Below are 27,198 nucleotides of genomic sequence, written 5' to 3'. Positions count from 1 at the left end.
TTGGTACATATTTCTGTGAGACATTCAGCATTCACAGCACCTGCTGTTACTAGTGTAAGTGGCTGTTGGAAGTAAACAAGTTCAGAGTAACAGTACTATCTGTGTGAAGTGGGAGAACATTCAACACCCGTGCACTTCACAGAGCAAATGAAGAGCGGCACCCAGGCCTACAAAGCTTCATCGTTATTGCCCTTCCTGCCTCATACCCAGTGTGGCACAGTAATACCTATTTGTTTACACACCCCTTATAAGGTTAAGAAAAGTATTTTCGCACAAACAGAAGGAATTATGCCACTTTGCAAATGTGGTTGCGATAATACATAAGTACCCAAAAGTGTTATAGCAAATAGTAGAGGATGCAGCCAAGAAAAAAAATATATATGTACACGGACTTCTGCAAATATTTCTTTATCAAGTCATCAGGAGATATATGTAAATGTCCACCAAATAAATGGAAAAGTTTCACCATACTGCTAAAAGAACTGCAATGACACCAAGGTCTTTAAAAAAGCACTTGAATCAATGAATGAGACTGAAGTAGATATGAAATGTGGTTGTTTAATTAAACTCTAATCAGCACAGCATACTGGAAAGTAACTAACATCCCAACAGGAAAGGTATCATATAAGGATAAGCAATACAGAAAATATCTTCCTGAAGATGCAAAGAGGTCCTATCCACCACTACAGAATTTTTTTTTGGTAAAAATATTCTGTAGGAAGTCCAAAGTGCCCTCTGTGTAAAGAAACAAATAAACAAGACTGTTAGCATTATCAGGAGTCTGCAATTCAGAGTTAGTGGAAACAAAGAAGTGGATGTCCCTTTTCTGAGATTTAAAAAAGTTCAGTTACAGGCTTGCTGTTCTTGAACTGTTTGTAATTTTCTTGGAGGCCATTTTTTGCTTGGGCTAAAGGGAAGTCTCTCTGTTGATCAGTGGCAGTGAAAAACATTGAGCAGCCTGCCTGCCCTTGTGGGAGTGGTTACTGACTTGAAACTGTAGCTTTATTGGCCATTTTGGGTCAATTCCTAACTCCATCTTCCTCTCTTAAAACCTGGTTGCCTCGTGGTTTTGGTGTCTTTTCAGGCTTGTTGGCTGTTGGTGAAGCACCCACCAAGAGGAGAAAACGCTGAGAGAAGAAAGGAGCCACTTTTGAGATTTTAAGTATTTTTCCTCTGTTTATTTGCTAAGTTTTTCTGCATAGCCACCTATTTTGAGCATTTTCTGGCTTGTTAAACTTGATTTCTGCATTAGTAACTGTATTTAGAGCACAATCTAGAGCTGTTTACTGAATTTCCTGTTTGCACTTATTTTTAAAATCGTTTTTTTCTCAAAACTTGCATTTTATCTGTCTTTGGCCTAGCACTCTTGTGTGGGGTCATTTACTGCACTGTTATAACTTGTTGATACTTGTGAACCTCTGCTATCTCTGAAAACCCCACAAAAACAAAAAAATCTTGCTTTTTTCCCACTTTTCTGAGATTTAAAAAAGTTCAGTTATAGGCTTGCTGTTCTTGAACTGTTTGTAAGTTTCTTGGAGGCCATTTATTGCTTGGGCTAAAGGAAAGTCTCTCTGTTGATCAGTGGCAGTGAAAAACATTGAGCAGCCTGCCTGCCCCTGTGGGAGTGGTTACTGACTTGAAACTGTAGTTTTATTGGCCATTTTGGGTCAATTCCTAACTCCTTCATCTTCCTCTCTTAAAACCCTCTTTTGCACAGTTTTGTGCATTTTTGTGCATAGCGCAAAAGTGGGCAGCGCCGCCTAATTGGATTTAAACTACAACTTTCTCCACAAAGTCTGCTCTTCACTTTTTCCCTTAGAACTGCTCTATCTCTCAATTTAAACACCATATTCTCATTCTAAGGCCCTTCACTGGTCCAATTAAGTAATCCTACAAGTTAGCACTATTAAACCATAAGCACTACTTACTCTTATACTCTCTACGATTACCCTGTCCTCTATTGGTCCATCTTAAATTCAGTTTCCCTATATTACTCTAGCATGTCCAAAGGTCAGTCAATGGTTTCCTCTCCAGTCCAGCTGGTGAATCTGGGAATTTTGAGGCAATGTTACAACTGTCTCATGTACACGGACAACCCTCTCTTCCTTCAAACAGGTTCAAATATATGTGAGAGATGCAACTATTTAGCCAAACTGGAGGCTGAGCTCTCTCATCTCAAAACTGGTGTAACCAGTCAGGAGGAGAAGGTAACCTCACACAACACAATTCCAGTATCACATAGTCCCACCACATCAGCGAACCAAACACATAAATACACAAAAACATACTCGGAGGCTCTAAATAAAAATCTACCTAAGCAACAGAGACCTCCAAAGCAGACATCCAAGCAAACGCTACCTCAAAACAAAACACGCACAACACATAGCCCACAAAGTCAGTGTGCCAAGCAGCCACAGCCCTTAAGGCTGAATAACACACCTGATACTCTTGTAATAGGTGACTCTATTGTCAGACACACTGACGTCCCGCTCACCAGGCTGAATAAAGAGAAGGTCACGGTGAGCTGCCTGTCGGGTGCTAGGATCCACCACATAACGCAAGCACTCAGGTCACTCCAAAGCAAATACAAATATGACTCAGTCATTGTACATGCTGGTGTGAATGACCTGAGACGTACCTCCCTGGACTACATGAAAAGAGACATAGAGGAGCCCTCTGATCATGTAGCCCAGGATGGTATGACCCTGACCTTGAGCAGCATCTTACCCTTACCTAGAATGATGCCACAGTACAAAGACAAAATGATCGATTTTAACAATTGGCTAAAATTTTGGTGTCATTCAAAGGGGATCCAGTGTCTGTCAGCCTGGGATGACATGCACGACAAGCCACGTTGCTTCGCTAGGGATGGCTTGCACCTGTCACCACTGGGCTTTCGGATATTGGCAAAGGCTCTTGCCACCCCATAGTGCCTTTTTTAGACAAGGCTCAAAAGTCAAACCCACCCCCAGCACAAGGAACAAGAAACTAAGGGTAATGCTGCTTAACGCCAGAAGTCTTAACCTCAAGATGCATGAACTCGAAGCTCTCCTCAGTATGGAGAACATCGATATCTGTGCAGTGACAGAAACCTGGTTCAAGGCTCCAGAGAGCACCCCAGCACTACCAGGCTATACCTCATATCATGCTTTTCAGCCCCAAAACCCGGACCGAACCACAAAAGGAGGGGGAGTTTCCATATTTATCAAGGATATCCACACCTCCAGGTTAGTGGCATTGCACAAAGTATCGGAGACCATCCATGTGCAACTAACAGTGGGCAAGACTGCTTTTCAGTTTATAGCATCCTACAGACCACTCTCTCAAAGTCAGGAATCCCACTCGGCTTTCCTGAAAACATTGGAGAACATGAAGATCTCTCCAAACACCATTATATTGGGTGACTTCAACTACCCAAATACTGACTGGGAGCACTACTCAAGCCCCAGCACCTTAGCCCAAAGGTTCCTGGAAATTATAAACTCAAATGCTATGGAACAACTAGTCACCACTCCCACAAGAGGGGACAACATACTAGACCTGATCATTACCAACATGGGGACTCTATGCTCCACACCAGAAGTATATCCCTCATTGGTAAGATCAGACCATAAATTAATTTCACTGGATGTCCACATCCCGACCCCACCCCCAGCCCAGAAAACCACAGTGAAAAACTTCTCAAAAGCGAACTTCTCACTTCTCAAAACCAAAGTGGAATCCTTCAAGGCCCCAGGGCCAGTGGAAACTACGGCCAAACTGCAGAATCCTATATAAACACATTCTACGGACATCTCCAGGAATGCATGGATCATGCTATCCCAAACAAAACCAAGACCCAATCATCCAAAGGCAGGCATCCAGTCTGGTGGACCCCTGCCATAAATAAACTGTACAACAGAAGGAGGAAGCTACTACATGATAGAGCAAAATCCCTAATAGGGAAGGCATCTCTGATCAGTACTAGCAAAAAATTATGATCCCTCATAAAATCCTCCAAGACCAGCTTCGAGAGAAAAATTGCACAGGACACCAAAGACAATCATAAGGCTTTTTTCAGTTATGTTAGGAACCTGGGATGCAATTCCCAGACTTGTTCTGAGTTGATTCTAAACGACAAAAAATACACTGAACCCACAGACATCGCCAATATCCTGGCAGACAGGTTCAGTGCAAACTTCTCCACCCCCTCCCCCCGAAAAGGGCAAGTATCTATCCCGGCAGAAGGCTGCCGCCCAAACATCTCTGATGCTCAGGTGAAGGCTGCCCTCTCCAAAGCAAAAAACACTGCTTCCATGGGACCAGATGGCATCCCAGGTTGCGTCCTACATGAACTCCAAGAGGAACTAATCCCTCAAATAAAACAGCTATACAATCTCAGCCTCACTACAGGGTATGTGCCCACAGAATGGCGTACAGCAACAGTGGTCCCACTCCACAAAGGTGGAGCCTCTACGGACCCTGGAAACTATTGCCCCATAAGCCTGACTAGCTTAGTCTGCAAGGCTATGGAGAGGATCATCATGGAGCTCATAAACAAAGACATTGGGGATCTACAGACACTAGATCCTACCCAGTTTGGCTTTGTCAAGGGCAGATCCTGCCTTTTGAACCTGGTTGACTTCTTTGAAACAGTCACCAAAGCCATAGATGAAGGGAAGGTAGTCCACACAGCCCATCTGGACCTTGCAAAGGCATTTGACACAATATCTCACTTGGGCATCATAGATAAGCTATCCAGCTTAAATATAACCCCCTATGTCACAAGATGGGTCACAAACTGGCTCAAAGACAGAACCCACAGAGTGAGAGTTGCTGGAGCCATGTCAGACTCAAAACCAGTCACAAGTGGCATCCCACAGGGTTCTGTCCTGGGACCACTCTTGTTCGGTATATACTTTTCCGAGGTACAGGCAAACGTGGAAGGACTATGGCTCACCAAGTTTGCAGACGACTGCAAACTAGGCGACATAATCGACTCTCCAGCTGACACAAACATCCTTCAAAAAGGTCTCACAGAGACAGATAACTGGTGCCAGTGCCATGGTTTAAAGCTAAATGCCAAAAAATGTATAGTCATACCCTTTGGCAAAAACAATGTGCCCACAAATTACTACATACGCGGAAACCCATTAAGTACAGAGAAAGTTATTAGGGACCTGGGGACCCAAGTTGATAGCAATCTCTCCTTTGAAAACCACATTGCCAAAATGGTTAGAAAGACCTTCTACATAGCCCACCTCATCACAAAGGGTTTCACATCTAGATCAAGAGAGGTAATCGTGCCCCTTTATTCATCCCTCATCAGGCCCATCATAGAATACAATGCTCCTTTTGGGATGTACCTTACCTGACACCTGCAGCAATTAGAGAGACCCCAAAAGTATCTCACCAAGAGGATCAAGGGTCTCAAACAGATACCATATGCTGCTCGGTTAAAAAAACTCCAGCTCTACTCAGTTGCATACCGCCTACTTCCAGGCGATGTATGCCTGACATACAAAGCTATGTCAAATCCAGAATTAATGGACATGCTCCACCTCAGTAAATCTAAATCCCTTAGAGCCACACGCTCGAGGGACTTGAACCTCAGCACAGAAATAAATAGAACTTGCTGGAGGGACAGGTTCATAACCCAGAGGCTCCCTTCGCTCTGGAATAGAATTCCAGTTCATGTGAGGCAGAGCACCTCACTGAATCTCTTCAAGAAGAATCTCGATAGGTGGATGGGGGATTTTAGGTTTGTCCCAGGGATTACTCCCGTGTCACTATTAGACAGAGGCACAGTAAACTAAACCTTAAAGGGCACAGTATACTCAAATCAAGGGGTGGCGTAAGCCATACAGAATCGGGCTAGGCTTATAATTGCCCCAGGGCAGATAGCCTAGTATGAACCTATGAACCTATGACAAGCCCAAATGTACAAGCAGCTACAGTTGTTTGTAATGTAAATAAGTTGAAAAGAAATCTGGAGTGACTCTTTTTTCTAGGAGGGAGGTTAATATAGTAATAACCCATGCCTGGGTGTGGGTAATGCGGGATTTACCCACGGTTGGCGTGGTTTGGTCCCGAGGGTGAAGCCTGAGGGACCAAACAAAGACAACCATGGGTAAATACCACATTACCCACACCCAGGCGTGGGTTATTGCTATTATACTATGACATTATTTAAGAAAATAAATAATTACTTTTCTTAAATAATGGCATTGTATAGTGCCTCTTTACTGCCCTTCCACAGCTGTCTGGTATCCGCGGCAGTTCTGATGTACTGCACATGCTTACGCAGTACATCAGAGCTGTGGCCAAAAGCAACGGAGAAAGCAAGATCTCCATTGCTTTTTACTGTTTGTTTCGCTATGTTAAATGGGTTTAACATAGCGAGACAGCTTTAAAATAAGCAACGTTGCTTATTTTAAAGCTGTCTCATATGTTAAACCCATTTAACTAAAATCAATGGAGATCTTGCTTTCTCAAACCTGTCTCGCTATGTTAAACTCTTTTAACATAGTGAGACAGTGTTTTAAAAGAGACTTATACTAATGGAAAAAGTCCAGGCGACCGGACCTTTTTCCATTAGTATAAGTCGATTTGCAACATGCACGCTGGCCAATCAGCATGCACGTTTTGGAATATTAATGGGGGGTCATGGTATAATAGTTTATATTGTTTCATTCCTTTGTTTTAACGTGTTGTGGGTAGGGACAAACATGAAAATGGCTGGCCCTTTGAGCTTAGAACCTTTTCTTATCATTCTTATTTAAATAGACCCTGGGGTGTATAGAATCAAATGTTCTCAGCAAAGATGTTCTTACCCTCTGTCTAGAAACATCAAAGACAGTGTCTTGCCATTTGTAATGCAGCATTTCCCTTCAGCTTGTCTACTCTTCCAAGGTTTTCAAGGAGACAGGTGAAGTTCAGAATGTTATCAATATATAAAAATGTGCTGCCTTACAACATTGTGTTGAGTACAGCTGTGTTTGTATATTGTTCCACATATTTTTTGCTCATGGCCACTGTTCTTACTAAAACTCCACAGACTGATAGTGAGGTTGTAATGTAATTATTTCATTTATTGATTTCTTTTTTAGACTGTGGACTGATTAAAATAGGCCCATTTTCAGCTGCAGCTCAGGTTATTAGGATATTGCAAACAAGTGTTGAAGGTGTAGTGAGGCATACATCTTCATTTACATCTGAAAGATAGTATTTCAAATTAACTTTCACTTAAATAGTTCTATGACCAAAAACTACTAAATATTCACATTGTTAAACGCTTTACATTTGTATAACTACAGATTATCACGTGCAGTAATTGAATTACATAGATATTATGGATTGTACTAATGTTATGTGTCTCTACAGCTTTTTGAGATAATTTTTTTCTTCTGCCTCTCTGAGCATGGGTCATGGCTGAAAACACTTTTGGGCCAGACCACCTGGTTAACAAAATAAATAAATAAGCCACATTGTAGTATTTTAATTTTGGAAATGGCAAGTCAGCAAAGTTTAGGAATATATTCTGAGTGATGAATAACTGATAGATTTGTAGCTTGTCAGTTAAAAGTTTCTAATAAAAAAATCAGCATTTGTGTTGTAAGCACTGCTTGCACATTTTCTGTATATATCATGTAACAGAAGACAGTTCTGCTCTGTGTGTGTGTGTGTGTGTGTGGGGGGGGGGTTGTGTGTTGCAGAATAAGTTATAACAGTATTTGAACTTTGTTTAGAAATAAAAAAACTTCTGGCTACAATCCTGAGAGTTAATTGCAAGCAGAAAAGGTATAATAGAATGTGAAACTACAGTATATGATAATAAATAAATAAACCAAATACTGTAATGTTTATAAGAGTGATGAATAACTGATAGATTTGCAGCTTGTCAGTTAAAAGTTTCTATTAAAAAATCAACATTTGTGTTATAAGCACTGCTTGCACATCTTCTGTATATATCCTGCAATAGAAGACAGTTCTGCTGTGTGTGTATGTGTGTTAGAAATCAAAAACGTCTGGCTACAATCCTGAGAGTTAATTGCAAGCAGAGGAGGTATAATAGAATGAGGAACCACAGTATATGATAATAAATAAACTAAAAAATACTGTAATGTTTATAAGCTGCAGCTCAATTCACTGTTAGTAGTGTTTACAACTCAGCAGCAGCAGTAAGAATGCAAAATAACAGTAGAATAAACTGAATCCAAAACATAGACAGTTAGCTTACAAGATGCCTTAATCACAGAAGCATGAAAAAATGTGGTACACCAATAAAGATTTATTCCCAACAAATATTTCACAAACAACTTGCAGATATTACTTTCTCAGAAGATGAATTCACATGTACGGATACATACAGGGGAGGAATGAGGTTTAAAAGATGGCAGGATTTAAATGAGCTATGTAATGTTTGCAACTGGGAGTATCTCAGTATAGTGTTTGATGTAAAATGCTTGTAACTAGGATTGTGTTGATGTGGTTTGTTTTCATTAATATAAATGTATAATTGCCTTTCTCATAAGTGATGGTTTAATAAAGATGTTTTTTGTTTAAAAGAAAAGGGCAGGAATTTAATAATTTATGTAATGCTGCTTAGGTTATGTAATATATAGCAATGTAATGTGAGGTATAATGTTTGTAAATGTGAACTTGTTAATACAGTTTGATATCTTTCATATAAAAGTAAAGTTGCTGATGTCACAAGTGATAATTCAATAAAAGTGTTTGAAAAAAAACTCACATTTACAGATCAGCATTTAATAACAGATTCTAATAAGCTACATGTTAGCCACCTGGGAATGAATTTAAAGTGGGTACAATGGGAAAATATTTCATTAGCCCTGGTTTCACACATACATCAAATATATAATCCATCGTATTAATATCACCAGTGATTCCTTTAATTCACAAATGTTAAATTATTCACATAATTAGTACCACACTAGAATACATGTATGTAACAATGTGTGCTGTGTACAGTATTCAGCATGCGCCATACCGACTGAGCATTTATTTCATGTAAATAAGTAAGCATGTTGATCCCATTGCACCATAGCCCCACCCCTTTTATTTGACCACACCCCTTCATGTTGGCTCCACCCATTCAGCTGTCTCCTGCAGCCCCCCTTTGATTTGAAGTCACCAGCCGCCACTGTTTAAATTTATTTTCTGGGGTCGAGCACTGATCAAAAATTACCATTACAGGCTGTACTTCTCCATCATCAATCCTATAACAGAGTATAATGGCCCCTTTGGTGTGTACCCGTCTAAGCATATCATGCAGTCTGAGAGACACACAGACTTTTTTCACTAAAATAATCAAATGCATGTCTTCCTTGAGCTATCACCTAAGATTCAGACAAGTATGTCACACACTTGCTTTCTTCTGGAAATTCTATACATGTATATATCTGGGAATTTCATGGGGGATGGGGGGTAAAACCATAGAGGGTCACAAAAACTGCTTTATACCATGGACAGACTTTAGCTCCAAATAAAGTGTACACTACTCCACTTGGGAGATAAAACATCATCCTCATCTCACCTGTGAGTTCAGTAGCTCAACTAAAGAAAGATCAGTGTGGCTAAAGAAAGTCTTAAAAGTGACTTCATTTTACTTATATATTTTTGTTGATAAGAAGAAAAGTACTTTTAAATGATTATTTTGTTTCAACAGAATTTTCATGGAAATGGGTATCTTTTGTATGTCAAAAAACAACTTAATTTTCTTTAAAATGCATCTACCCTGCACACTAAGGTTGTATTACTTTTCATTTCTCCTACCCTGCTTACAGTGATACACAACATAGTATTATCATGATATTGCAATTATGTTGCTACAAAACAGAAGTGTGATGCTTGTATGAGTGACACACACACAAGTGTAACCACAAGATAGTGACAGCTACTACAACAATGAAAATCCCTCACTGTGCAAATCACATTTCTACAGGAGGCTTTGCTCTGCTGCAACCCGCAATGGGAGAATCCCATAAGATACTAAAGTCTGGATCTATTAATACAATCATAGTAATCACACAATGGAGTCTTGATCTACTATTGCTTACTTTTCAGTCTGGCCCCCTTAATATTCTCTATCTAGCCCCATTAATATTTGCCTACCTTCAAAAGCATGCATATGTGAGGTATATCATCTTCATCCCTGCAAACCTGCAGTATTGCAGAGAGAAAGAAGAGGTTAGAGTTAGACATTTTAGAAAACCATTACACTATGTCAGGGTCATTTGTAGTTCATATAGTTACAGCTGTGGAGTTGGGTGACTGGTCAGTCAAGTTGTGCCCTCATGAGCAAACAATGTCTCCCTCCATGGTTACAATGTCTGTTTTTAAATACTATTTTATTGATTATTTTGCACTTTTTGTATCTCACAAAGAAATAAATCATAGACATAAGCAATTGGCTGGTTTGGCTTAGTGGTGAGTTGCTCTGACTCTAGTACACAGTGTCCTGGGTTTGAGACTTGGAAGGGGTGTCTTTTTTTTCTGCACGCGTGGCTTCAGCCTGGTCTGTGATATCAACAAGACTTGTTGGCGGGACAGATTTGTGTCCCAGAGACTCCCTCATCTATGGAATAGACTCCCTCTCCATATCAAGAAGAGTACCTCTTTACCCCTTTTTAAGTGTAACCTGCATGGGAAACAGAAAATATACCCCTGAGATTCCACCCATGTCCCTGCCTGACAGGGGCATTGGGTGCTGATTTGTCTAAACATGGGCTAAACTCTTGGCTAGGCTTAGAAGGACCTCAGGGCCAATAGCTTAGTAACCTCCTATGATCCTATAATTTTCATTCATACATATTATGATAACACTGATTTACATCCACAACTATATCTGACAAGAAAATTAACACCTAAATTAAAGTGGTGTATGGAAACACATAAGTATGGAAATAGCAGTGTGTGGAAGCACTTTGCTTTTTATTTTAAACTTATGTTACTCAAAAAACAGCAAAAATACATGTGTGTTACAATCGATATCAATGTACATCATCTTAAAATAAACGCAGCTATGCATGGCATTCTTATACAGTCAGTTTTTCACATCACTTTAACTGTCCTGTGCTGCAAATGCTTAATTTGATTCATTTTTCCTCCTTTAAACTATTACCTTGTCAATGCAGACGGTGTCTACTCCCATCCCCACCACGTTACCTCTCATTATACACCTTCTTCACTCCCATCCCACTACATCTATCCTACCACAAATCCATGTCAATTTATCGAAAAACCACATTGTAAAAACCCATATAGTTGAGACCATATGGTCGACAACTCAATTAATCAAAAAACTGAAATAAATACACAGAACACCTACCAGCAACACAAACAATGCTGTTGTGGGGGGGGGGGAGCTGCCCCTCACCACACCCCCTGTTAATTATTTATACCAACTCTGAGATCACACTACAGTGGGGAAAAGGGTAGACTCCTTGATCCCTAATGAACCGTGATTTCAGTCAGAACAGTTTGACAAACCAAAGTGTCGACCTTATGGTCTTCACCATAAGGGTTTTGACGATTTGGTCCTTCAACGAACTGACATAGACCCATTGTACCACACCCCAATATTTTCTTTTACTTGTTTAACTTCCACCTTCCTCATTCTATGTTATCACTTAAAATTTCCCCTAAATATTCTTTTATGTTTCATTCACATTTGTAGCCTCTTTTCTCTTTCTTTTCCCTTTCAGTTTTAAGCACAAAGCTCTAAAAACTATTCTACTTACATCATTGCCATTAGCTTTTATTTTTCATTATATCTCTCCTCCCTTCCTGCTATACTCATTAAAAAATATCCCTCATAAGTAAATGTAATCTCATATTGTGTTTTCAATCCATACCCCTAGAACATATGAATGAAGCCTGTTTCTTTCATAACACATATCAAGAACTCATTTTCCACCCTTCTTTTTTTTTTTTAATTTTTACATTGCACTGAAACCTAACCCAGCCACTGGGGATGCACAAGCCAGCGCATTTCTTCAGGCCGGTCCCAAGCCAGAATAAATGGGGAGGGTTACATCAGGAAGGGCATCCAGTATAAAACCTCTGCCAAATAACATATGCGGACAACAATACAGATTTCCATACTGGATCAGTTGAGGCCTGGGCCAACAATGACCGCCACCAGTACTGTTAGCCAACAGGGTGCTTGTGGAAATTGGGCTATTGTTGGCCAAAGGAGATGAAGAGGGGGAAGGCATGCCCAAAAGCAGAAAGAGAGGAGGAAGGTTAGGAGTGTAGTAGTTAGGGTAGGAACTTTGAATGTTGGCAGTATGACTGGTATAGGGAGAGAGCTAGCTGATATGATGGAGAGAAGGAAGGTTGATATATTGTGTGTGCAAGAGACCAGATGGAAGGGGAGTAAGGCTAAGTGTATAGGAGGTGGGTTCAAATTGTTCTATTATGGTGTGAATGGGAGGAGAAATGGGGTAGGGGTTATCCTGAAGGAACATTATGCCAAGTGTGTTTTGGAGGTGAAAAGAGTGTCAGATAAAGTGATGTTTATGAAGCTGGAAATTCATGGTGTAATGATGAATGCTGTTAGTGCATACGCTCCGCAAGTTGGGTGTGCGATGGATGAGAAAGAAAAATTTTGGAGTAAGTTGGATGAAGTGGTGGTGAGTGTACCCAAGAGTGAGAGACTAGTGATTGGAGCGGATTTCAATGGGCATGTTGGTGAAGGGAACAGAGGGGATGAAGAAGTGATGGGCAGGTATGGTGCTAAGTAGAGGAATGCAGAAAATCAGATGGTAGTGGATTTTACAAAAAGGATGGACATGGCTGTGGAGAATAAATATTTTAAGAAGAGGAGGAGCATAGGGTGATGTACAAGAGTGGAGGAAGATGCAGACAGGTGGATTATATCCTATGTAGGAGGGCCAGTCTGAGACTGGAGACTGTAAAGTGGTGACAGGACAAAGTATAGTTGGGCAGCATAGAATGGTGGTCTGTAGGATGATGTTGGTGATCAAGAAGAGGAGGACAAGGGTGAGAGCAGTGCCAAGGATCAAATAGTGGAAGCTGAAAAAGGATGACTGTGAGGTGGAGTTCAGGGAAGAGTTAAAATAGGCACTGGGGGGCAGTGAAGAGTTACCGAATATCTGGGTAACTACAGCAGAGATGGTAAGGGAGACAGCTAGAAAGGTGCTTGGTGTGACATCTGGACAGAAAAAGGAGGACAAGGAGACCTGACAATGGAATGAGAAAGTACATGAGAGTATACAGAGGAAGAGGCTGGCAAAGAAGTGGGATTGTCAGAGAGATGAAGAAAGAAGACAGAAGTATAAGGAGATGAGGAGCATGGCAAAGAGAGAGGTGGCGAAGGCTAAGGATAAGGCATATGGAGAGTTGTATGAAAGGTTGGACACTAAGGAGGGAGAAAAGGACTTGTACTGGTTGGCTAGACAAAGGGACTGAGCTGGGAAAGATGTGCAGCAGGTCATGGTGATAAAGTATAGTGAGGGAAATGTACTCACAAGCGAGGAGAGTGTGTTGAGCAGATGGAAAGAGTACTTTGAGGGGCTGATGAATGAAGAGAATGAGAGAGAGAGAAGGCTGGATGATGTGGGGATAGTGAATCAGGAAGTGAAACAGATTAGCAAGGAGGAAGTATGGACAGCTATCAAGAGGATGAAGAATGGAAAGGCTGTTGGACTAGATGACATACCAGTGGAAGCATGGAGGTGCTTAGGAGAAATGGCAGTGGAGGTTTTAACCAGATTGTTTAATGAAATCTTGGAAAGTCAGAGGATGCCTGAGGAGTGGAGAAAAAGTGTTTTGGCAAGTATTTTTAAGAATAAGGGTGATGTGCAGAGCTGTAGTAACTACACAGGGATAAAACTAATCAGTCACAGCTTGAAGTTATGGGAAAGAGAAGTGGAAGCTAGGTTAAGAAGGGAGGTGATGATTAGTGATCAGCAGTATGGTTTCATGCCAGAAAGAGCACTACAGATGCGATGTTTGCTCTGAGAGTGTTGATGGAAAAATATAGAGAAGGTCAGAAGGAGTTTCATTGTGTCTTTGTGGACTTGGAGAAAGCATATGATAGGGTTCCTACAGAGGAGTTGTGGTATTGTATGAGAAAGTCAGGAGTGGCAGAGAAGTATGTAAGAGTGGTACAGGATATGTACAAGGGTAGTGTGACAGTGGTGAAGTCTGCAGTGGGAGTGAAAGATGCATTTAAGGTGGAGGTGGGATTACATCAAGGATCAGCTCTGAGCTCTTTCTTATTTGCAATGGTGATGGACAGGTTGACAGATGAGATCAGACAGTAGGCCCCATGGACTATGATGTTTGCAGATGACAGTGGGATCTGTAGTGAGACCAAGTTGAGGAGGCCCCAGAGAGGTGGAGATATGCTCTAGAGAGGAGAGGAATGAAGGTCAGTAGGACTAAGACAGAATATGTATGTGTGAATGAGAGGGAGGACAGAGGAATGGTGAGGATGCAGGGAGTAGATTTGGCGAAGGTGGATGAGTTTAAGTACTTGGGATCAACAGTTCAGAGTAATGGTGAGTGTGAAAGAGAGGTGAAGAAGAGAGTACAGGTGGGGTGGAATAGGTGGAGAAGAGTGTCAGGAGTGATTTGTGACAGACGGGTATAAGTAAAAGTGAAAGGGAAGGTCTACAAGAGGGTGGTGAGACCAGCTATGTTGTATGGGTTGGAGACGGTAGCACTGACAAAAAGTCAGAGTCAGAGCTGGAAGTGGCAGAGTTAAAGATGTTAAGATTTGCACTGGGTGTGACAAGGATGGACAGGATTAGGAATCACTACATTAGAGGGTCAGCTCAGGTTGGACGGTTTGGAGACAAAGTCAGAGAGGTGAGATTGCGTTGGTTTGGACATGTGCTGAGAAGGGATGCTAGGTATATTGGGAAAAGGATGCTAAGGATGGAGCTGCCAGGTAAGAGAAAAGAGGAAGGCCTAAGATAAGGTTTATGGATGTGGTGAGAGAGGACATGCAAGTGATTGGTGTGACAGAGCAATATGCAGAGGATAGGAAGAAATGGAAACAGATGATCTGCTGTGGCGACCTCTAAGCGGAACAGCCGAAAGAGAAGAAGACATTGTAATGAAAACTATAGCTGCCACAGTGTTTGTCCTTGTACACTGGGTCTATGAGGCTCGCCTTAACACCATCAGATTTACCTCCACCCATATTTGAGGCCTGTAAGGAGATTGAGTTATCTCAGTGCAGCATTATATTGCTGCTAGGGGGGGGGGGTGCCTTAAGCCTTAACTTCCCTTTTTTCAACACCATGCAACATCTGGTAACATGGTGGGGCATGCAATGAAAAGATCACAACAAACTGTCCATCATTTCCATGAGGGATGATACGGACAAGCTTCCCTACCTACACCTAGGGAGCACTTCACAGTTGTTCCCTTGGCCTCTGCCAGGGAAATTTAATTGCATTGTCTGCCCCATATATGTAATTCTCCTTCTTCCCTTCTCAGGACAGGCTTAATCATGCTCTCCTACCAGTTCCTTAGATATCTGAGCTGCAAGTGAAACAATGTCACCTGCATTGTACTGATCAGACTCATGAGGAAATAAAGTAGCTGGTATAGCTTCCAATGAAGTGTACATGTCTCCATTCAGGAGGTAAAATATACACCTAAAAACAGATCAGTGTGGCTAAAGAAAGTCTTAAAAGTGACTTAATTTTATCTACATGTATTTATATATATATATATATATATATATATATATATATATATATATATATATATTTGTTGATAAGAAGCAAAGTACTTTTAAATGATTTTTTTTTCAATACAATTGTCATGCAAATATTTATTTTATGTATTGCTGACTTTAAATTCCGATTCAAGATGGGTTCAGCGGAAGAGTTCTACATATACTGAATTGTTTGTTTCTTTCCATGCCTTCTATATGATAATCATAAAGTTCTCTTCAGTTTATAACTTTTTGAAGAGTATGACCTGCAATAGCAAGTCCCATAATACCGATAGTAAATTGCCAAATATCTGGGAACACATATAAAAGTCTTTGAGGGCCGCCACTCAGAATATGACCTTTTCTCTTAAGTATGGCAATCTCAGAGTTGGTATAAATATGTCTGAGGAGTATGTGGGCCTTTGCCCTGCAAAAAAAAAGAAGCTTTTAGGAGAAGCACAATATTTGATATTCCCTCTTCTACTGCATTTCAATCTTTTTTTTTCTGTTTTGATGTCACTTAGCATTTTGAGTGCCATTTCAGCAGGGAGCTATTTATAGCTGTTCAACAAAATTTCCTGTCTGCCTGATTTCCTTGCAGCATAACAAAATGAAACTTCGTCACCTGAGCTGTTATGCTAAGGCAGCAAATACAATGGGTGTAACTTAAAAAACAATGCAATGAATCAGCATACCTTTGCTAAGCGCTCTGCTTCCGCTTTTGGCACTTTGAGGCTTTCATGTTCTGCAGCGTCTGTCTTGTTTCCAAGCAGAACAATTATAGCTCCATCTTCTATTCCCTCCTGTAAAAAATTCAAAGAAAGGAGAGTGAGTGGACAAAAAGCAGCCATGAGGGAGGTGAGCATGCCTGAGCATCTGGGTGTCTGCAAACTAAAATATTAATTAAATTAAGGAATAAGGCCTGTTTCCTTCAGGCATTGTAAATGGGCTTTAGAACAATTGAAGCTTACTATCTTATTTCATGTGGTATCATCATCTGAAGTCCAATTCCAAAAAAACAGTAATGGATTTTCACATGTTTAATAAAGTTTAAAAAATAGATTTTTAGTGCACTACTATAAAAAACAACATACTCTACAACAAAACAAATAACTACTAAGCAGGTGCAAAGCCAAGCAAAAGACTGTACCTTCATCATAATACAAGCATGTTTCTACTGTATCACAAAAGTCATTACTTTGGCATTACAAACTTGAGAGGCTTTTCTTAGTGATGGAAATGTTTGCCCACACTGCTTTAAAATGCTTTTCTGACATCAAACATGTCTCAGTACCTAAACTAACATAGAAGGCACAGTAGCGATGCAGGCAGTAAACACAGCACTAACCAAAATGCAGGAAACAAAGCTGAAAGAACCACTGCTTCATGAACTTTTAAAATTCTGATTTATTGTGCTACTGTGCCTTTTATGTTAGTTTATGTGCTTGGACTGAGTTTGGCACAGGTAGCGTTAGTCCTGTGGGGAGTGATATTTCTTGGACTTATTTATATGTCTCAGTACCTGTTGTTGCCACAGACCAATGATCCATACCAAAATACCTGTTAAACAGGATTTTGTCCTGATTACCATGCATATTGTAATTAATCAGCTGGTTACATACAGTACGACTTAACTTGAATATTGCTGCCTAACACACACAAAGTGTGGAGAATCCCAAGGTCAACATCATGTTCGCTCACAAACATAATAACTGACTAACGACTAGTTCCCTTGATTATCATTTACATATCTGAGCTCTGAAATCATCTACGCCTTCTATACTGACCAAAGGCCTGCTGCCATTTGTAATAATTTTTGCTCAGTGACCTATTTACATTATGAACAAAGTGTTTCTAATTATTTACATGCTATTGCAATATTACAGTTTAGGCTGTATCAAACTTTTCAACAGCTGAATAACTATGTTCTGATTTCTAGAGTCAACTTATCATGTATATATATTTTCTGAGAAATTTAAATGCACATACATTAGTATAATTAAATCCTTGTGACTTTTCCTGGAAATAATGCTTACAGAATCTGTTTTGCACATATACCTGTTTATAACTTTGTCAAATGTTATACTTTCATTTTGCTCACACTGATTGAAATACAGATACACATGAAAGAAGGTTTATTGTAACTACACTAGTTTGTAGCTCTTTATTTCTACTCTTAACTCATTATACAAGATCTTCTTACTTAGATAGTTCATTAATGTATTTAATTACTGTTATACCACAGATTCTGGGGATGTTACTTGCACAGTGAGTGAATAAGCATGGACAAGCACTGGCCCTTGAGGGAGTTATCTATCTAGAGAAATTTGTTTGCCCTGTACTGAATCAAACTTTATTTACCATAATTCCAGTATTTATGTCACACAATGCTTATTTAGTCCTATTTTAGCAACATTTGAACAAGCAATACATGCCATACACAATCAAATGTGCTACTAAAGCTTATATAAATTTCATCAACATGCATGTTATCATCGACAGTGTCCGATATTTTAAAAAGAAAACTGAATACCCTACTGTGTTGAATACTTTTCCTTGTATATAAACTATTTCACATTCACAAACCTCAGTAAATCTAGACTGGAAAGTACTGTGATGATAGCTATGTTAGCAGAAGTAGGACAGTGTATGTGTAACATATGCCAGCACAGCTAGCTGAAATTTTGTAATGAATTATATGTTATTTGAATATCAAACTGATTTGTACAGATGCTTCTGCTGGAAATGTATTTGTAAAGCTGCTTGTGTTAAAAAATTATCAAAGTGTACCCTGCTGGGGAGAAAAGAAATGTACATGCATTATTGTAACTGTTTAAATGTATACATTGTAACAGAGGATATGAGAAGAGAAGAGGTTAATCTCAATTCACCTGACACTGAGAAATAGTAAGACAATTTAATTAATTACTGGGTTAGGCCATAAAGATGTAATCTCACAGTTTTGAATAAAGCCAGAGATACAACGTCTGTAACAAGTATGGTTTATTAGCTCTTGTAGAAAGAGTAGAGATGTGTTATGATTTCCAGGAGTTGCAGCAGATCTTAGCAAGGCTCTCTGTGTGTGTGTGTGTGTGTGTGTGTGTGTGTGTGTGTGTGTGTATTATTAACACATAGGTGCTAAATCCTGTCAGTTTCTAGCAATGGGGGCTGCATAGGAACCAGAAGTCAGGTGACCAGATGTGTGTGATGTCATTCTGTACAGAAATAATGTTTTAATACTAGATGAGACTGAAATCTCAAGGCAGTCTGTTTCTTGGAACCTGACATAGAAGGATCCCTCACCTACTTCATCTTGCCTTGCTCTAGTAAGTGAACCAGGGAAGAGTAACTCTTTAGATTAGTCAGGAAAATATAGTGAGATTAAGTACTCTTTTTCTGTATCTGTGTGAATCTACTCATCTGGGTTATTTTAATATTTCCTGTTGTTAAAACTCTGGTGTTTACATAAATAGATATTTCATATTTTCATGTTCTTTTATTATTTATTAACTATATTTAAACTTTTCATTGTGGCGGGTCCTTTAGAAAATATTTTAACTTTTGAGAGTACTTATATCTATTAGTGACACTGTGGCCACTCCTGAAAGTCTTACTGCTTGGTCAACATCACCATTGGTATTAGTATTAACTTCACTCAGTATAATTGGATACTCTCTTAACAGCCTTATAGTAACTAACTGGCTACAGAGAATCTACCTTATAGTCTGGGCAAAGTTGGTAGAGTGGGTAATCTCTGCCAGCCTTTCCCAGGTGTTTGTGTGTGTGTGTGTGTGTGTGTGTGTGTGTGTGTGTGTGTGTGTGTGTGTGTGTGTGTGTGTGTGTGTGTGTGTGTGTGTGTGTGTGTGTGTGTGTGTGTGTGTGTGTGTGTGTGTGTGTGTGTGTGAAAATTAAATCACAAAGAGTGTGTGTGTCAGCTACTTGGAGCAGGGACACAAAGCACTGTTTTTTTAGAGTGAGTGGTTGAGGACTTGGCTTGACACTCAGCTGAGGACTTAACTCTGCAGCTGTGCCAGTGAGGAGCCCTACTGGGGACCTGGGGAGAGACAGAGAGAGAAACCCAGACTCCAGGAGGAGTGTGTTCCCTGTGTGCTCTAAAGGTAATTGTGCTTGATGTAGAGAGGACAGTATCTGGAAATACTGAGTGTATCCATTTATATTCCAAGTGATTGTCCCTCTCCAGTGTCAGTGGTGAGGATTCAGACTCCTTGATTACTGGCCCAGAGTGGGGATGTCACATACTGGTGGCAGTAGTGAAATTCAGGCTCCTTCATTACTGGCCTAGAGTGGGGATGTTGAAAGTACTATGTATGTAATGCATCTCTTTATGAGATTGTTTATTAACTTTGTTGACTGGGTAGGTGGTCTGCTCATCAATAAATTTTCAAACATGACCTTGGCCATTGGGCATTTACAAAAGTTATCATACAGTTAGTGTCACAAACATTTACATATACAAGAAATAGTTTATATTCAATGCATAATATGTCATGAACATTTAAAAGTATTCAACATAACTGACAACAGAGTAAGTGCTGGCCTACTATATTTGGTAGTATAAGCAGTTAATGTGCATATTTACAAATTGAAGATTGTGAACACAGATTGGTCAACACAAGGTGGAATAAGATGGTCTGTTTAGTGCATGAGTGAGCTACCTATGTGATGTTGCCTAGCCTTTGCAAAGCACTGACAATTATGGTCCTTATGAAGGAATTTCAGTTACTACTTTTGGAATGCATTTAATTCCTTTTGTTTCTGGATATTTTGTGGAAGAAGTTCTATGCTACTGTGCAAGCATAGAGAAGGCTCTTGTACCTATTTCTTTAGTGAACTGTGGTCTAGCTAGAAAGACTGTATTATATGTGAATGACTGCACTGAGCTGCTGGTTTCTCTCAGCTGTAGTGCATGTACTAGAGTTGGTCAGTGCATGCAGTTTAAGAGTTTTTACGTAAGGCAGTTTAGTTCTTCTGGCAGTTATTGGCATCAATCTGGCCAATATGATTTTGCTACTGCAATAAGAAACATGGTCTAGAATTCATATGCATGTACTGCACATCCACACAGTGCCTGTGCATCTTGGCAGCATTGTTCAGCGATAGTGGCTTCCAATAGAGGAATGACTTGGATAGCTGCACATGGCCACCAGATCAAAGGAACCCAGGGCCAGTGCAAGAGCAGAGTACCACAGCTACTTTAAACAGGGAAACTACTGGCTCCTTTTGTATTTTATTTTCCCTTTACTTAAATAAATAAATAAACTGACTACACAAATGGCCAGAGAAGCTCCTGTTAAAAGCAACCATGGCAGCTGTGATCTATAGGGGAGGTGATTGGTTAGGTGCAATCACTTCATGGAGGTCAGTGCATATAACCAATCAATGTGAAGACTTTCTGTTCATTTTTGGAGAAGAAAGCCTGTTAATAATGTTAATAATGTTGATTGCCACGGGCTTGATATGTTAGGACTGGAAACTGGTGGACAAAAAGAGCAGCAGTTGCAATAGCACGAGGTAAGTTTTTTTTTTTTTTGTTATATAAACCTGGCAGGCAGCCAGATATCAACAGAGAGCAGTTTTGCATGGTGACTGTGCAAGTGCATAGCTATGAACTAATCCTAATTTCAAAGAATGTCCCTGATTATGCCTCATATTTTTTGGTACTGGCCCCTGATTCTTTTTCTAAGAGTTTAGGAGACAATGGCAAGAGTGCTTTGCTCTGGGGGTTGGCTGGTATGCACAAATACATTCTGTCTCCTTCCTTTCAAGAGAATAAAACAGAATATGCTGTAACATTTTGCATAAACAGAGAACTTCATTTCTCCTACTTCCATTACTACGGAACCATTTAAATTACTACATATTTTAGGTAATGGTGCAACAAATAGTAATAATGTCAACTACAAGAATTATGGTAAAGCAATAAAAATAATTACAATGCCATTTCAGCATTACTACTCATGTATCTGTACTGCAAAACACTCGTCTTTGCATTGCTGACATAGTGTGTTGAGTTCAGTGGTCAGAAATATAACAGTGGATAAAAAAAGAAGTTATGTCTTACCATAATGTTCCATCTGTGTTGTTGATCTTCATTCATTCATTACTGATGGGTTTTCGGTTCTGAGTTGGCCTTATACCAAGCTTGCATCAGCCAAAAACTCTCGAGCTAAGATCCTACCCAGAATGCTCTGCTCCCTGTTACCTCAGATTGAGTTTGCAAGTTGATAGACAAAGGTAGAGGCTATCTCTGGTCATAACAGACCTAGAATAAAGGAGTATATGAGATCAACCAGAAACCTCCGGAGGGGGACAGAGGATGGGGAGTAGTGAATGAACGAAGGTCAACAACACAGATGGAACATTATGGTAAAACATAACTTCTTTATCTGATGATATTAATCTTAGTTCATTCCTTACTGATAGGACAGAGTCTCCAGCTAACTGTAACCCTGGGTGGCCCTTATGGAAGGACATTCCTGAGCACCGTGGAGCCAAAAGAAGCTCTACCTCTGGAGGCCAAATCCAATTTGTAATGAAAGATAAACGTGTGAGGTTTGGCCCAAGTCACAGCTGAGCTAATATCATTGAGGGAAGCCCTAGCATGGAAAGCTGCTGAAGTTGCCATAGACCTTGCAGAATGTGCTTTCACTCTGTGAGGCAAAGTGATATTGTTCTCGTTGTAGATAAAGGCAATGCAATTTCTCAACCATGAAGCCAATGTAACTTTTGATACAGGATGACCTAGTCTTGGTCCAGAAAAAGCCAGAAATAATTGGTCTGATTTACGGGTAGATTTTGTTCTGTCCAGATAAAATCGTATTTGCCTATGAACATCCAGGGAGTGCAAGCAATACTCTCCCTTGTTAGAAGGGTTAGGAAAAAATACTGGGAAGTCAGTAGATTGGATGATAGACCGTTCTGACACCACTCTTGGTAAAACGGAGGAATTAGTTCTCAGTGATACTCTATCCTTATGGAAGATAAGGTAGGAACGTTTGATGCATATGGCTTGAAGTTCTGACAAGTGTCTGGCCGATGTTATTGCAAACAGAAACAAAGTTTTCCAAGAGAGGTACTTTAAATCACATGAAGACACAGGTTCAAAGGGGGGAGCTGTTAGGGCTTGTAGAACCAAGGCCAAATCTGAAGGTTGTACTGGTTCTCTAAGGGGAGACTTTAGGTGAAGAACACCTTTCAAGAAAGTCTTACAGATTCTATGTGACATGAGTGAAGAATCCTGAAAACCAATGTGGAGATTTGAAATGGCAGCTAAATGAACACGAATAGTAGAGGCTGACACCCCAGATTGGAAAAAATGTGATAAGTAATCTAAAACCACCGAAACTGGGGATGACAAGGGGTCTAATTGTTTATTCACTGCCCATAATGAAAACCTTGTCCATTTACTGAGATAGAGTAGTCTGGTGGTTGATTTATGAGATGTGATAAGAATACTGTGCACCGGGGACAAGAGGTTATCTTGCCTGGCAATCATAGGAAGTGGAAAAACCAAGCTGTCAGTTTCAGGGTTGTTAGATTGGGTTGAGTCAGACTCTGTGGATGGGAGATCAATGTTGGGGATGGATTGAGGATCATGGTCGATCTAGCAGGTGATACCAGAGGAAAGGGAACCAGCCTTGTCGAGGCCAATATGGAGCAATGAGGATCACTTTGCTATACAACTGCCATGCTTTCTTCAGAAATTGGGAGAGGAGGATAAGCATAAAGTAGACCTGAGGGCCAAGCGTAGACTAGAGTGTCTCTCAGTGACTGCCCCCGAGGGGGGATCACGGCAAAATAGTTGCTGCACTTGAAGTTGGTTGGGGAGGTGAATAAGTCACAGCAAGGCTGGCTCCAGTGGTTGAAAATTTTTGTCACTATCACAGGGTTGAGGGACCACTCATGAGGTTGTAGAATGCACGTGCTCAGCTTGTCCACTATCATGTTGGAGCTTCCGGGAATGTGTGTTGCAATTAGAAAGCGGTTGGAAGCTATTGCCCATTGCCATATTCTCAAGGCCTCTTAGCATAACGGGTAAGATCTGGTGCCTACTTTTTTATTGATGTACCAGGCCACTGACATGTTGTCTGATTGGATCGCAATAGTCTCTGATGAAGGATGGGATGAAATGCTTGCAATGCTAGTAGCACTGACCTCAGTTCCAGGACACTGATATGCAAAAGGGCTTCTGTCTCTGACCAGGTGCCTTGGACCGAGCTTCCCTGACATAAACCCCCACCCCATCAGGGAGGCATCTGTGGTCACCATGGCTTTCGGTTGATGGGGGCTGAAGGGGCAAGACCATTGTTGGGGGTTTCAAGACGTCCACCAGAGCAAACCTTGCTTGCATCTCTGAGTTACGCTTATCTGAAAAGACAAAGGGTGTTGTAGAGAGTACCACTGAGTGAGGAGCAACCACTGGAGAAGTCTCATGTGGAATCTGGCCAGAGGAACAATGGTGATCAAGGCTGCCATTGACCCCAAGAGTTGGAGTATGGACCGAGCCGAAGACTTGTGGTGACAGAGCAGTGGCTGAACCTGTTGTCTTATTCTTTGAAGTCTGTGATACGGAAGAGATGCTGTGCAATTCATGTCCACCAGTACCACGATGAATTCCAAAGATTGTGCTGGGGTGGTGTTGGACTTCTCCCAGTTTATAGTGATTCCCAGGTGGTGTGCCATGAGGAGAGTGTAGTCTAGGGCTTCTTCCAGTAAATGCTTGGTGGGGGCGGTGAGGAGCCAGTCACCTAGATATGGAAATCCCTGGAATCCTTGAAGTCACAGGTGAGCAATGACCACTGCCATGCATTTGGTGAACACTCTGGGGGCTGTAGAGAGACCGAAGGGCAGTGCTCAAAATTGGTAGTGACTGGCTCCTATGCAGAAGTGGAGGTATCTTGTTGAGCGCTTGTCCATTTTTATATGGTAATACGCATCTTGAAGATCTACAGAGCACATCAAATTGTCTTCTTCTGGAATAGGAAGGATAGACTGAATCATGACCATCCAGAATTTCTCTGTTTTTACAAATTTGTTCAGTGTGCTAAGATCCAGAATTGGCCTCCAGTCCCCTGTCTTTTTTGGCACCAAAAAGAACCTTGAGTAAAAACCGGATCCTATCTGGTCTGGGAGGACCATTTGGATGGCTCTTTTTTGTAGCAGCTTTTGGATTTCATGTGCTGCTGTTTCCCTTTGACTGGGTGGAACGTTGGGTAAGTCTCTGGATGAAGTTGGATGGGGATGCAATAGCCTTTGGATATTATCCGTTGTACCCAAGAATTGGTGGTTATGTTTTGCCAGGCAGTTGGGTACAAGGAAAAATTACCCCTGACCACTTTTAGAGGTGAGCAGTCGGGCAATGCTTCAGGAGCACTGATAGGGTTGGCCAGAAAAAGAATCTCTGGAACCCGGGTTTCGCAGACCTCCTCTACCTGGAAAGGGGTGTCTTCCATTGGAGTTTCCCCCTCTGCCTCTAATGAAGAACTCGGCACGTGCATCACGGAAAGAGCCCTGTGATTTTCTGTGCCACATCTTCCCGCTCCTCTGATTTCTGGAGTAGAATCAAGGAGTCGAGTGTCTGACACCAATGGCAGATAGGGTCTTGTTATCTTGTTCGTACCTTGCCAGTGTATCTTTTACTTTAGGGCCAAACAAAGAAGCGGCCTCGATGGGGGCATTCATAAAGGAAGCCTTAAAGGAGTCTGCAAAGGCATATCCAGGCATGTCGTTTTGTGACTATACCTGCGCCTGCCACTCTAGCTGCACATTTCATTGCCTGTGAAAAAAGACACATGGAAGAATTGGATATGGATTCTAGGGTTGCTATCTGAGAAGCTACGTTGTCACGGACCTCATCAGAAACAGCTCCTGCCAAGGTTTCAGAGAGTTGGTTGATAAGATCCTTCTGGAGCCTTGTAAAGTGTGCCAAATAGTTCAAGGACCTAACAGTGAAGGTTGATGAAGCAAATACATGCTTCCCGAATCTGTCTATTGCCCGGGATTCCTTGTTGGGTGGATGGACAGTCTGGCTCTCTTCTGCCAACATTTTCTTGGTTGCAGCCACCACCACCATGGCATCTACTGGAAGACCTTTAGATCAATGGGGATGTTCAGCTGGGAGAGATAAGATCTTGTCAGGCCTCCGTGGTATAGCTTCCAGGATGTCAGGAGCCTTCCATGCATGCTGGACGATGAGCTGGACAAGCTCATTGGCCAGCAGGGTAACCCAGGAGGTAGAGGGCCAGGCACAAAAGGCCTGCAGGAATACGGACTCCTCTGAGGAAGGATTGGAGGACTTCTAGTCACCACTCTGTCTTAGGATCTCGAGGATGTCACCAGAAGACACCTCATCAGAGGGTGACTGTGGATGACCCTTCCCTGTCATCAAAGTCCATAACTTTGGTCAAAAACTCTTCAGTGGAGTCCATGTTCTTCCTGTTGCATGAAACATTGCGAGGTACTTCCTCAGTGAGGAGTTCTGGGGAAGATTGCAAAGAAGTGGTCTCCTGAGGGGGAGAAACCTGAGGCTCTTGTGCCTGGTGTCCAGTGGTTGTGGCTTGTGACAGTTGTGGCACAGAGGGGGAAAAGGACTCCAACATGAGGGGTTTACCAGCAGAGGCAAGCGCCCTCTCCATGGCCTGGAAGGCCAGACTGCCCAAAGAGGGATGAGAGCCCAGAACCAAGCATGACAACCTCGGAACCGGGGTCACACCCCGCTCTGACGAGCCAACCCCCAGACTAGGAGTCTGAAGAGGGCTGTGGAGCATGAGGGAGGGTGGATTCCTGGAGGGTGCCAAAGAAAAAAATCGGTGTGGAACCAAGAATGCCCTCCCCCATGGCACAACCACTAGCCTGAGAAGAGCTTGATGCCCAGTGCACCGAGGGCTACAAGGACAACTCCGGCTCCAAAGTGAGGTCCACTATTGGGGTCGGAGGGAGGGAAGCTGCTGTTTGAGGAAAGGGCTTCGATGCTTGCATGGAAGTTGAAAGAGGAGTGTACATTGGAGTCTGTGGAGAAATACATTCACCTGAAAGAGGGAACATAGCTTTACATGGTTGAGAGAAACCCCTGGCCACAAGCAACTGGTCAACAAGCCGCAACACATCTTGTTCAGACAGGCTCCTGGTTGACCTCATAGAGAAGCCTGAAGGTGATTCTGGCCTTTCTAGAAAAGGGCTGTATTGGCTACCAATATACAGATCCAAAGAAGGAGAGTACATGGTTCTTGCTAATTCGAGTGGTGCAGAGCCGGGAACTGTGGGTGCCTGCACCGAGGAGAATGGTGTTGAAGTAATCTGCATCGATGAAGGCAGCGCAATAGAAGTGAAAGGTGTCTGCACTCTAAAGGCAAGTGTCTGCATTGATGAGTATGGTGCCGTCGAGGAAGGTGCCTGCACCAGTCGTAATGACGATGCCAAAAGGGACTGCACTGAAGAGCATGTCGGTGCAGAAGGTGTCTGCACCATGGAGGACAGTATTA

At 41.5% G+C, this 27,198-nt stretch overlaps 1 protein-coding gene across 1 annotated transcript in view; it reads right to left on the bottom strand.

The window, feature by feature from the left end:
- LOC122811200 (EF-hand calcium-binding domain-containing protein 4B-like) overlaps positions 1-27,198 on the bottom strand; it is a 1,881,211-nt gene that overhangs the window by 47,729 nt on the left and 1,806,284 nt on the right. The window contains exon 17 of the mRNA XM_044082881.1: positions 16,393-16,500. Within this exon, the coding sequence (XP_043938816.1) occupies positions 16,393-16,500 (108 nt within the window). The remainder of the gene's footprint in view (positions 1-16,392; positions 16,501-27,198) is intronic.

Source organism: Protopterus annectens, chromosome 9.part0, assembly GCF_019279795.1.
Source record: "Protopterus annectens isolate FY-2018-M chromosome 9.part0, PAN1.0, whole genome shotgun sequence".
NCBI classification, from domain to species: domain Eukaryota; kingdom Metazoa; phylum Chordata; order Ceratodontiformes; family Protopteridae; genus Protopterus; species Protopterus annectens.
This window is presented reverse-complemented; position numbering and strand designations above follow the sequence as displayed.